Consider the following 13360-nt stretch of genomic DNA (forward strand, 5'->3'; position numbering starts at 1 on the left):
TATATATATAATATACTTTATATATATAATATACTTTATATATATATATGTTTCATTTTATTTCAGTCAACATTTATTTTATAAAATGTCTATATGGTGTTTATTTCCATTTTGGTTATTTTATTACTTAAACTAAGCAAAAAATGAGAACTGTTGCCTTTTACAAGTTTAGTGTTTAATATTTCATATCAACATTTGCGTCAACAAATTTCAGTCAGCATTTTTATTTTAAAATGTCAATATAGTTTTTTTTTTGTCATTTTCCCCCATTTTCCTTTATTTATTTGTGTTCTAGTTATTTTAGTACTTCAGCTTAAACTAAACAAAACATAAAAATGTTGCCTTTATTAACTTGCTGTTTTAAGTTTTATTTACTTAATTTCAGTCAAAATTTTAAAATGGGTGTAGTTTTTGCTTTTCAAGTTTAATTTAAATGATTATTTACAACATAAACTAAATGGTCAATGTTTATTTTAAAATGTCTATACAGGATTTTTTAATGTTTATTTCAGTTTTATTTTAGTATTTCAGCACAAACTAAAAAATCTTGCCTTTAGCGTTTATCTGAAGTTTAAGTGTTTTATATTTAATTTCATTTCAGTCAAAGCTTATTTTAAAAATGTCTAATAGTTTTTAAAATGAGACATGTTGACTTTAGGAACCAGCTGAAGTTTAAGTATATTTTATTTTATTTTAGTCAGCGTTTATTTTATGTGTTTAGTTCATGATAATATCCCTGTTCAAGGTACTATGTTTCAGTAAGCATTTACCAGGATGTTGGAAATGATTTTCACCTCTTCAAGATTAATTCATACACTCTGTTGTTTCAAACCAGGCCCTGACTGCTGAAATCGTCAAGACTATCCGTGACATTATCGCTCTGAATCCACTGTACAGGTAAGATAGATAAAAGAGGGTGTTCAAAACGGCATTCTAAGCCACTATTCATGAACACGTTTGTTTGCTAGAGAGTCAGTGCTCCAGATGATGCAGGCGGGTCAGAGAGTGGTGGATAATCCCATCTACCTGAGCGACATGGGGGCGGCGCTGACTGGGGCCGAATCGCACGAGCTACAGGAAGTCCTGGAGGAAACAAACGTACGTTTATGACCCCTAAAACAGTTTCTCCGAACGCTAATGAGTATCTAACATGAAAGCCGTCTTTACAGATTCCCAAACGACTCTACAAAGCCCTTTCTCTGCTGAAGAAAGAATACGAGCTGAGTAAACTACAGCAGCGACTCGGCAGGGAGGTGAGGGAACAAACGAGGACGCTTTTTAACATGCTGCTGCTCATTTGTTTGGCTTTCCTTTAGTTTTACACCCGTTCGTCTCGATGCTCAGGTTGAAGAGAAGATCAAGCAGACGCACAGGAAGTACCTCCTTCAGGAGCAGCTGAAGATCATTAAGAAGGAGCTCGGCCTGGAGAAGGAGGACAAAGACGCCATCGAGGAGAAGTTCAGGGAGAGGCTGAAGGATCGGACCATGCCTCAGCACATCATGGACGTTATTAGCGAGGAGCTGAACAAACTGGGGCTGTTAGATAACCACTCCTCAGAGTTCAAGTAAGAGTTCGTCATTGTTAGGAACTAATGTAATCTATGGATTAGGGTTGGGCTGATGGACGATGGCTGATAGCCATCACGATGTTGAGCCGGCATTGTGACCCCTTCCCCCGCATCCCAATACCGTGTTCGGAAAGAAAATGACGTGTATATGGAACCCCTAAAGGGAATAAATACGAGATGGGAGGAAAATATATATTTAAATATTTTCCCTCGCAGTTATATCATTGGGTAATTATACTACATATATTTCGGGCATCAGGGAGCCGCTATTATACCTGGCATTGAAACTGCTTTTGAACGCACGATGGCCTTTTAGTTTCACTTTCACTTTCGAGATTCGCGATCGCACGTAGTCTGTTTATACTATGGAGCAGCAGTACTTACCACACATTTTACAAGATTAGATGTTTGTCAGTGGTGCACATGATCTGCAAATCATTCGCCATCGTCCTCAGTCGTTTCTCCTTACTCTGTTTATGTGGTAAGTGAAATTTTAAGTGCATCAGCACGGTGTTAGGAATCGTTATTTGTTTTCCGTGCCTTATAAGGATTCACGCTTCGGGCACCCCCCCGCCCCCCTACTATGGATAGTATAATGTTTTTTCTTAATGTCCATAAAAATGCTCAAGATGCTAAAAACCATGGGCGACATTTGACTCTTGAGTCAGGGGGGGCAAGAAAAAAAAAAAAAAAAAAAAACACATATATATATATGAAATAAATAAATAAATAAAAACAAAAGATTTTTCTTTTCGGATGTAAGCATCAATACAATGCCCTACCGTGTTGCAACGCATCAAAGCAATTAATCCAACACAGTCAAGAATAACTTAAAGAGGTTGCCACCGTTTACAAAGGCGAGACACATGAGGAAAAATAAACGATCAGTTGTGGGACTAGATTCTGTCATAAATCGCATACCATTCATTGCTGAACTTTCTACCGTCCGTTACTGGAATTGAAATTAAATTACTGGTTGATATGTCCCGATCTCAATAAAGTTTACACACGCTTTTGGTCCGTGAATTAGACCTCGCTCGGGACGCGCGCTGTCTGTGGAGGTTTGGCCAGGACCGGTTCCAGAATTAAATCAACATATTTTATGTTCCGTCCATTGCCAATCACTGCTATTTCGAGAGTGAATCCCGCATAAATATGCGGATGTCATTCCCGAAACTTTGCAGGGTGTAGCCTATGTGTCCAAAAAACAAAAGTTTCATACAAATTCTGAATGGATTATACCCTAGAAAGTGCGCAAAGCGCGCTCCCTTTATCACTAAATAGCATCACTCATCGTCGTTCATCGCGATCTTACAAAGTTCCGTTATAATCAATGAAGCTCTCTAAACTGCACAATGAATCTCTTATTTACATCGCGTCTGCACTTAGTCATGAGATGATTCACGAGTGTGCAAAACTGCACTTAAAAACTGCGGCGCTTTCAGCGGTGAGTGAATTCTGACAAAACGTTTGTGATTGGCCATTGTGTTCAAGAAATCAACAGATATGTCTGTGATTGGCTACATTGCTCAACGCTGCAAAAACACGTTGAGGGTATTTAGTGCTTAGCTAAGCGCTCCAATTGCAGCGGGGCCGACATCATGGATTCCATTACTAACAATTTGGGGGGGCAATTGCCCCCCCCCACACACCTAATGTCGCCCATGCTGAAAACCCAGCTAAAACCAGCTTAAGATGGTTGTACATGGACTTTATCTGGTTATTGGCTGCTTTAGAAGGTTGGACTACAAGCTGGACCTGGTTTTAGCCTGGTAGACCACCTTAGACCATCAACAAGGTTGACAAAACCCAGCTAAAACCAGCATAAGATGGTTGTACATGGATTCTAGCTGGTTTTTAGCTACTTCAAACTGCACTAAATGGTTCATCAATTGGACTACAAGCTGGCTGACCTGGTTTTAGCCTGGTAGACCACCTTAGACCCACAACAAAGTTAATAAAACACTGCAAAAACCAACTTAAGATGGTTGTACATGGATTATAGCTGGTTTTTAGCTGTTCCAAACTGCTCTAGAAGGTTCAGCCATTGGACTACCAGCTGGTGGACCTAGTAGACCACATTAGCTGATCCAAGCTACTCTAGATGATTGATCAGTTGGACTACGAGTTGCTAGATTTGGTTTAAACTTGGTAGACCACCTTAGACTAGCAACAAGGTTGACAAAACCCAGCTAAAACCAGCTTAAGATGGTTGTACATGGATTCTACCTGATTATAAGCTGCATTATATGGCCGATTAGTTGGACTACAAGCTTGTTGACCTGGTTTTAACCTGATTGACCACCTTAGACCAGCAACAAACCATGTTCCACAAAGAAGCTTGATCTCCTCAAGGTGTTATTTTATTAATTCAGACTTTCTTTTTTCCCTCTTAAAATCCCCAGCGTTACCCGTAACTACTTAGACTGGCTGACCTCCATGCCTTGGGGCACCAACAGCAAGGAAAACTTAAAGTTGAGTCAGGCCAAAGAGGTTTTGGAAGAGGACCACTATGGAATGGAGGACGTAAAGAAACGCATTCTGGTAAAACGCAAGCATGAGTGCCTCAACCTTTATCCCCTTGAGAATGGGAAAAATTTGCTTCCTAAATCCTTTTAACCCCAGTCATTGTTCATTCATGCAGGAGTTCATAGCCGTAAGCCAGCTGAGAGGCAGCACACAGGGAAAGATCTTGTGTTTCTATGGGCCTCCTGGAGTTGGAAAGACCAGTATAGCCCGCTCAATCGCCAGAGCACTTAATCGCGAATACTTCCGTTTTAGCATGGGAGGCATGACGGATGTGGCGGAAATTAAAGGCCACAGGTATGTGCAAATGACCATTATGTAGAGTCAATACTTATTTTCAGACTTTGTGTACATTTTTTTGTTTGTACATTGCAGGAGAACATATGTTGGTGCAATGCCAGGAAAAATCATCCAATGTCTAAAGAAAACCAAGACTGAAAACCCATTGGTCCTTATTGACGAGGTATGACATGCAAATCTAATCTTAAAGGGGTCATGAACTGTTTGTTTTTCATTTTGTACTGTTCTTTGAGGTCCACTTATGTTTTCAAGATTTTTACATCAAAAAACATCATAATTCTGTCCTGTTTTTAACCCCCCTCATCAGAACGCTCTGTTTGAATAGGCGTGGCAGATCGTAGCCTCGAAAGTAAATGCCCACTGCTATGATTGGCTAATAGTTGTGTATGTTTGACAGCCTACATCCTTCATAGATGGACGCTGCTGTGATTTAGTTTAAAAACACATAAATACTCAGCACATATCAAACGATCTGTAATAACAAACAAAGCAATAGTGATCATGTAATGAAAACAGTTACTCACACTTGTGTTGCGACATTACTGTCGGATCCAATATAGTCGCACAGCATCGTCTTTTAGTTTCAATCTTTTTGAAAATCCCTTGTCGAATTGTGTCTTGTTTGTAAATGAATCCGCGGTAAAATGAAGTGAACAAAGGACCAAGTTCTTACTGACGCGATCTGGATCTTCATTATAAATAAAGTTCATCCACTCTTTCAGACCCCAGGTGGTTAGAATTGGCAACCACACATCCTCCTCACTCACACTCAGCATAATAAATGCCTCTTGACTCTTGACTCTTTCCTAATGTTGGGATCAGAAGGAAGGCAACGCAAACACTGTTTTTCCACAGCTTGGCACTGCGCAGCATCTTGTTGTATTCGGACCATCTTTATCGTTAGATTTCTGCGTAGACCTGTGTTCACCTCTCGTTATTTACACGACAGTGATGTAAAATCAGTGGGCGGGGCTAAACAGACAGTGATGTAAAATCATTGGGTGGGGCTAAACAGGCAAAGCTGTAGAATCAGTGGGTGGGGCTAAACAGAGTGATGTAAAATCATTGGGCGGGGCTAAACAGCCAACGATGTAGAATCGGTGGGTGGGGCTAAACAGACAGTGATGTAGAATCGGTGGGCAGGGCTAAACAGGCAGTGATGTAGAAGCAGGCAGTGCTTATCCACACTATTACATCATAGAGTAGAACATTCCACAAGCTGTCGTTTTGGCAGACTGCCATATAATACAATGACCTCTTATATATCAAAAGATCAAGGGAATTTTGGTTTCATGTTCATGACCCCTTTAACCCTACCCTATATTAACACTTTGGTTCTTATGTCAGAACGACTGATACTCTATTAATCTTTTTGTTGTGCAGGTTGACAAAATAGGTCGAGGTTACCAGGGTGACCCATCTTCTGCACTACTTGAGCTTTTAGATCCAGAACAGAACGCTAACTTTCTTGACCACTACCTGGATGTGCCCGTGGACCTTTCTAAGGTATAAACTAGCGAAAATCCACATCTGTTGGAAGGAGACTCTGGTTTCATTGTGCCTTCATTGGTGTTTTTATCAGGTGCTTTTCATTTGTACGGCCAATGTTCTCGATACCATTCCTGAACCCTTAAGAGACCGAATGGAAATGATCAACGTATCAGGTTACGTTGCTCAGGAGAAATTGGCCATTGCGGAGGTACGTTTACTTGGTGATCTCTTTTCATGAATCTCAACAACACATTTTTGGGTTAACATTACAGTTTGGATATGTTGTAGTCACTAGTCTGTAAAACTTTAACCGGAATGTTGCTGTTTCAAGACTGGTAGTTAGCGAGCATGAATCTTGAGCTAGTCAATTAACTCCCTTAAGCTGCGATTAAGGGCAATTGTCCCTGTAAGTCGCTTCCAAAGTCTCACTGTTTCACTGCTTGAATTGAAGTTGGCATCAGAGTTCGACTTAGTCCTTTTTGGGTCAGCTTGACACTTTGGGTCTGGCGTAGTCTATAAACTTCAGAACTGGCAACCGGAAGGTTGCTAGTTCAAGACCGATAGTTAAAAAGCTATGAGCCATGACCCTTAAACACCAAGTTGCTTCAGGGGGATTGTCCCTCTAACTGGAAGTCACTTCCGAAGAATCAGTTTGATTTGATGCATTGATGGTGGCACAACAGTTAGACTTTACTCAGTCCTTTTCCTGGTCTTTATAACCACCATAGAGATACTTGGTACCCCAGTTGCGAACTCTATGTGGTTTGGATGAACAGAAGGCAAAAATCACCCCCGAGGCTCTGAGCGTCCTCATCAGACAGTACTGCCGGGAGAGCGGTGTCAGGAACCTTCAGAAGCAAGTCGAGAAGGTTTGACTAACTTCTTACCCATCTTAGGGCTCTATGAAATCCATTTTCATTTTTCCCAAATTCCGCTTAATTTTTTCAAAATTCCATTTAAATTTGTCTGTTGTAATGGTTAAATTAAATTGTATTAATCAAAATGCTATGATTTTAAATGCAATGTCTAATTAATTGATATCATGACAAGTACACAATTTAACAGCAATTTATTACATTTTTAATGAAAATTACATTTTTAAAGGGTTAGTTCACCCAAAAAATGAAAATTCTGTCATTAATTACTCACCCTCATGTCGTTTCAAACCCGTAAGACCTTCGTTCATCTTCGGAACACAAATTAAGATATTTTTGATGGAATCTGAGAGCTCTCTGACCCTCCATAGACAGCAATGTAACTGAAATGTTCCCAAGTCCAGAAACGTAACAAGGAGATCTCTCAGATTCCATCAAAAATATCTTAATTTGTGTTCCGAAGATGAATGAAGGTCTTACGGGCTTGAAACGACATGAGGGTGAGTAATTAATTACTGAATTTTCATTTTTGGGTGAACTAAGCCTTTAAGGCCCAATGAAATGTTTATTTTTTTCTTAAATTCTGTTTTTTTTTTTTTACAGATTCTATATTCCATTAGATTTCTGTATTCCATTTGAATGGTTTCAATCAATTTGAATAACCAAAAGCGCACCTAAATAATTGATTTTATTAAAACTACTTTATTATTTTATTTATTTATTTTAGAAATACTGTGTTGTGTGTTTACATTTTTCTAGTAAATAATTTTTCTGGTAAGTATTCCTTGAAAATAATGTTTTAATAATAATTGTATTAGTAGTAGTAGTACTGTCACTACATTAAGTAATATATTTCTGTCACATTTTCTTCAAGTTAAACCAAACATTTATTTTGACGGGTTGCTGTGAAAACCTTTAGGTTTCTGTTTGTATTTGATATGACGATAGTTCTACTCAAAATAAACGTTAAAATGCTCATGAAGTGACTCTCAGAGCAGTTCTTGAGATTGTTTATGTGTTCATGTACTCATATATTGAGGCGGCAGAGGCTGAAAACAGCGAGCGTCACACGCATTTCAGTATGTGTGTAGTAAACAAAACCACGCGTCTGCGCTATTCACTCCCACACACAGAATTCATATTTAAATGTGGCTTAATATTCACATATACTAGTCCATATCACGTTTTGATTTAAGTGTACTGACCTACTTTTGATTTATTCATCCAAATTTGGCAAATTCCGTGATATTCCACATTATATAGTAAATTTTGTTTTTATGTCCGGATTCCACGATTCCGTCCGCATTTTTCGCATCGTGGAAATCATAGGGACCTACTGTCTTTATGAGTATTCTGCAAGTGTAGCTAAGTTGGGTGCCTTTGCAGGTGTTCCGGAAAGTAGCGTTCCGGATTGTCAACGGCGAGGAAACAGAGGTCAACGTCACCCAGGAGAACCTTCAGGATTACGTCGGGAAGCCCATCTTCACTGTGGACCGAATGTATGACGTCACACCGCCGGGAGTTGTCATGGGACTGGCATGGACAGCAATGGGTAAGGGTTCAACCAAGAACGTTCAAGCCAAAAATTGGTACACTAGTTTCCAGTAGGGGTGTGCGATATTGACAAATAAATTATATCTCGATATTTTTGGGAATTTGATCAGTAATGACAATTAGACGATATTTTGCTCAGTGTGTTATTGTGCTGGTACCTTAAAGACTACCGACTACTGATTTAAAGTTTTTGATATTTTTCATATTCTGTGTGGTGGTCAAATTTGAGTCAAATTCTTACATTGAATCAATCAGTTAGAATAATACGACATCTGGGTCATTACTAAGCAAATGAAAATTCGTCTTTGCAATGCAGAGGAAACATAAATGCCACTTCAAATGCAGTTTGTGTGTCTACACACTTTATTGCAGCTCAGTTACAAATACATAAATATTTTAACATTTTAAACATAAAGATACTTTTAATGTGAAATTAAAACCGTCAGTAGGTGGCAGCAAGTCATTGTTAATAAGTGAGTAATTGCGATTGAACCGAATCATTTAAACGGTTGATTCATTCAGGAACGAAACACCGTCATGTTGCTCAGAGACACAAAACAGTGCTGTGGCTGTGTTTGGAGTTATTTTAGTTGGCGAAATAGAGCAAAAACAGGCAATACGGTGTCTAAAATGTAAGTCTCTTAAAATTAACTTTTTGTTTATTTTATTCAAAGACGTTTTAATAGACTGAATCATGCAGTGAAAGAACGCACTCTAAATGCGCATACGCACTAGTCTAACCTTCTAGATCAAGTAACTTATGCATAGGTGTGTTTTGTTTGGTTTTTGCAATATACTTGATAATGTCAAATCGCACGTGCTAAAACCACAATTACGATGTTATCGCAGATGGTATATATCGCACGCCCCTAGTTTCCAGCGAACTTTCGTAATGCTTAGTCGCACCAGACTTGGTGGAAACACTCCTAAAGATGTTTAGTCCACAAAACCTTAAAGGAACAACTCTACTCTCCTCCACAGGTGGCTCGACACTCTTCATCGAGACATCTCTGAGGCGACCGAGAGAACCTCAAGGGAAAAATGGAGCCAAAGAGGGATCACTGGAGGTCACGGGGCAGCTGGGAGACGTGATGAAGGAAAGCGCCAAGATTGCGTACACGTTTGCGCGCTCATTCCTCATGAAGGAGCAACCTGACAACGATTTCCTCGTGGGCTCCCACATACACCTCCATGTGCCTGAGGTGAAGATTGCAGTTGTCCAGAGTTGTCCAATTCTGCTTCAGGAGGGCCATCTTCTTGCAGAGTTTGGCTCAAACACATGTGCCTAGCAATCCTGAAGTCTTTAAGTGCCTAGGTGTGTTAAGGAAAGGTGGGCCTCTAAGAGCACGATTGGACAACGGTGATTGGAATAGAGAGTTCAAGTAGGTGTTAAATAGCCATGCTTGAGGTGAAGATTACACTTGTCCAGAGTTGTCCAATTCTGCTCCTGGAGGGCCACCCTTCAGCCGAGTTTGGCTTCTACCTGCTCCAACACACATCCCTGGAAGTTTCTAGTAATCCTGAAGACTTTGGTTGCCTTGTTCAGGTGTGTTGGAGGAAGGTGTCCCTCCAGGAGCGCAATATGACAACCCTGAGGTAGAAGGGTCAGTTAGTTTCTTGTAATAACTAAAGCTGGGAATCTGTTTAGGGTGCAACTCCCAAAGACGGGCCGAGTGCCGGATGCACTATTGTGACTGCTTTGCAGTCCTTGGCCACTAACAAACAAGCGCGCCAGAACGTGGCCATGACGGGGGAAGTGTCCCTGACCGGGAAGATCCTGCCTGTTGGAGGAATCAAGGAAAAGACCATCGCTGTAAGCTAGCAGAGAGGTAGGCCACACTTTCACTTCCAAACAAATGTGTTGCTGCACGTTTCATTTTGTTCTTTTAAAATACGATTGTTTCATTGGGCTAAACATGTTGGCTAGTATAATTTTGCCCCATTTCAACTATTATCTATTGAGTTTTTCTTTACATGTACACTACCAGTCAAAAGTTTTTGAACAGTAAGATTTTTAATGTTTTATAAAGAAGTCTCTTCTGCTCACCAAGCCTGCATTTATTTGATCCAAAAGCAGTAAATTTCTGAAATGTTTTTACTATTTAAAAGAACTGCTTTCTATGTGAATATATTGTCAAATGTAATTTATTTCCATAATGCTAAAGCTGAATTGTCAGCATCATTATTCCAGTCTTCAGTGTCACATGATCTTCAGAAATCATTCTAATATGCTGATTTGCTGCTGAAGAAACATTTTTTATTATTATTATCAATATTTAAAACAGTTGAGTATATTTTTCAGGATTCTTTGATGAATAGAAGGATCCAAAGATCAGCATTTATCTGAAATAAAAAGCTTTTGTAACATTATACACTCTACCATTCAAAAGCTTGGGTCAGTGTGTATATTATATATATATCTATATAATTTTTTTTTTGTTGTTGAAAAATGATAGAAATGAATACTTTTATTTAGAAAGGATGCTTCAAATTGATCAAAAGTGATGATAAAGACGTTTATAATGTTAAAAAAGTTTTCTATTTCTAGAAGAAATTGAACTTTCTGTTCAAAGAAACCTGAAAAAAATCTACTCTGCTGTTTCCAACATAATTAATAATAATAATAAATTATTTCTTGATCAGCAAATCAGCATATTAGAATGATTTCTGAAGATCATGTGACACTGAAGACTGGAGTAATGATGCTGAAAATTCAGCTTTGATCACAGGAATAAATTACATTTTACAATATATTCAGATAGAAAGCAGTTACTTTAAATAATAAAAACATTTCAGAATTTGACTGCTTCTGCTGTATTTTGGATCAAATAAATGCAGGCTTGGTGAGCAGAAGAGAATTATTTAAAAAACTTAAAAAATCTTACTGTTCAAAAACTTGACTGGCAGTGTATATGAATTAAATGTATATTTGTATGGTTAGTAGTCTAAGAATGTATGTGAATGACAATAGGTGTATATAAATGTGTATATGTTTTTCATATATATATGCTAACATGTTTGAATTCCTCCGGCAGGCGAAGAGAGCTGGTGTAACCTGCATCATCCTGCCTGCAGAAAACAGAAAGGACTTTTCAGACCTGTCCGAGTACATCACCGAAGGGCTGGAAGTGCATTTCGTGGAAAACTACAGCGAGATCTACAAAATCGTGTTCTCTGGACAATAATGCGTAGTGCTGTTTTATCTTTCGGTACGCCGCAATTCTGAGTCCTCCGCGTCAGGAAATCACGAGCACACAGAACCAGGTTAATCCCTTCTGTCCTTGTGAGTTTGTATCCCACAGAAGTAGCACGTAAAATGCCACGCGTCGTTGCTTCTCGATTCGTGGGACGTGGATCAGAAAGTCGTCAAGATTCCTGAAACCTTTGCGACTCTGGGATCCCGAGATTGCTGCTACGCAGCCTCCAGTGAAGGTTTTATATTCACATCATGTTTCGTTTCATCTCTAGTGTCATATTTGTAAATAACTGCCTCAATTGTATTCTCTCAAATCAATTACAATAAATAAATATATATATATTATGGAACCGCTTGAGTGGATGTTTACTCAGCAGAAATATTTATGATCTGAATAGGATGGTTAATTTACATATCAAAAAATAAAATCATTAGATAAAAAAAAGGTCGATTTTTAAAAAAAATAGGTATATAAACATTACTAAATTTATGTGACCCTGGAGCACAAAAGCAGTCTTAAGTCGCTGGGGGATATTTGTAGCAATAGCCAACAATACATTGTATGGGTCAAAATTATACATTTTTCTTTTATGCCAAAAATCAATAGGACATTAAGTAAAGATCATGTTCCATGAAGATATTTTGTAAATTTCCTACTGTAAATATATCAAAACTTAATTTTTGATTAGTAATATGCATTGCTAAGAACTTAATTTGGACAACTTTAAAGATGATTTTCTCAATATTTAGATTTTTTTGCACCCTCAGATTCCAGATTTTCAAATAGTTGTATCTCAGACAAATATTGTCACATCCTAACAAACCATACATCAATGGAAAGCTTATTTATTCACTTATATATTATTATGTATAAATCTCAATTTCAAAACGTTGACCCTTATGACTGGTTTTGTGGTCCAGGGTCACAAATAACATTATTGCAACTATTTTTTTTTCTTGCGAATGCAAGTTTACATATCACAATGCCGACGTTTCTTCTCAGAATTGTCAGTTTATACACAATTTTGCATTTGCATTTAGCTGTTTTGACGTATTAAAAAGTCCGAATTTTGAAATATAAACTCAGAAATTGAGAAAAAAACAGTCGCAATTACATTTTTGTAAAATCCCATGGCGGAAATAACCTTGTATAGTTTTTCCCACCGATCTATAATCATTTTACCCCAGGTTTAACAGACAATGCTTGAACTGAAAGAAACTTGCACTGATTGACCTTAAAACATATCATTGCATTTGTTTTTTCTCAAGATGCGCACCAGCAATGTTTTTTCTAAGGAACATTTATAAAAAAAATTACTTAAATGTCCTAATTGAACTATGGCCTAATCCTGGCTTAGTCTAAGCTTTGTCTGTTAAACCAGGCGTGTATTCCAGAAAGCACGGTTAATTTACCGTCAGCTAAACCCTGAACTTTCGGTTGAGGGGTCATATGATGCTGCTAAAAAGAACATTATTTTGTGCATTTGGTGTAATGAAATGTGTTTATGCGGTTTAAGGTTCAAAAAACACATTATTTTCCACATACTGTACATTATTGTTTCTCCTCTATGCCCCGCCTTTCTGAAACGCGTCGATTTTTACAAAACTCATCGGTCTGAAAAAGCAAGGTGTGCTGTGATTGGCCAGCTATCCAGTGCGTTGTGATTGGCCGAATACCTCAAGCGAGTGACGGAAATGTTACGCCCCTCACCATACTGTGATGATGCCCTGTCAGGCCGGAGCGACGAGACAAAACCAATAAAACCCATTATAAACGAGGCATTTGTTGCATCCAGTGGGGACATAATTACTGATTATAATGACTTATACTGTCTTTTTACGCGTTGCGT

At 38.4% G+C, this 13360-nt stretch overlaps 1 protein-coding gene across 2 annotated transcripts in view; it reads left to right on the top strand.

Annotated features, from left to right (window-relative positions):
• The window catches only part of lonp1 (lon peptidase 1, mitochondrial), a 15838-nt gene extending 4039 nt beyond the window's left edge, over positions 1–11799 (top strand). The window contains exons 3-17 of one of the 2 annotated variants that reach the window (XM_016473261.1): positions 836–897; positions 969–1098; positions 1170–1253; positions 1345–1565; positions 3974–4112; positions 4213–4391; positions 4470–4557; positions 5778–5900; positions 5977–6093; positions 6614–6754; positions 8147–8312; positions 9296–9516; positions 9963–10127; positions 11350–11523; positions 11603–11799. In XM_016473261.1, coding sequence (XP_016328747.1) covers positions 836–897; positions 969–1098; positions 1170–1253; positions 1345–1565; positions 3974–4112; positions 4213–4391; positions 4470–4557; positions 5778–5900; positions 5977–6093; positions 6614–6754; positions 8147–8312; positions 9296–9516; positions 9963–10127; positions 11350–11499 — 1986 coding nt within the window. In that variant the 3' untranslated portion in view covers positions 11500–11523; positions 11603–11799. Of the gene's footprint in view, positions 1–835; positions 898–968; positions 1099–1169; positions 1254–1344; positions 1566–3973; positions 4113–4212; positions 4392–4469; positions 4558–5777; positions 5901–5976; positions 6094–6613; positions 6755–8146; positions 8313–9295; positions 9517–9962; positions 10128–11349 lie in introns of both variants that reach the window. The other variant, XM_016473260.1, reaches the window with a different exon arrangement.
• The last annotated feature ends 1561 nt before the right edge of the window (positions 11800–13360 follow it).

The sequence above is a fragment of the Sinocyclocheilus anshuiensis genome, unplaced genomic scaffold, assembly GCF_001515605.1.
Source record: "Sinocyclocheilus anshuiensis isolate Anshui unplaced genomic scaffold, SAMN03320099.WGS_v1.1 scaffold1406, whole genome shotgun sequence".
Taxonomy (NCBI): domain Eukaryota; kingdom Metazoa; phylum Chordata; class Actinopteri; order Cypriniformes; family Cyprinidae; genus Sinocyclocheilus; species Sinocyclocheilus anshuiensis.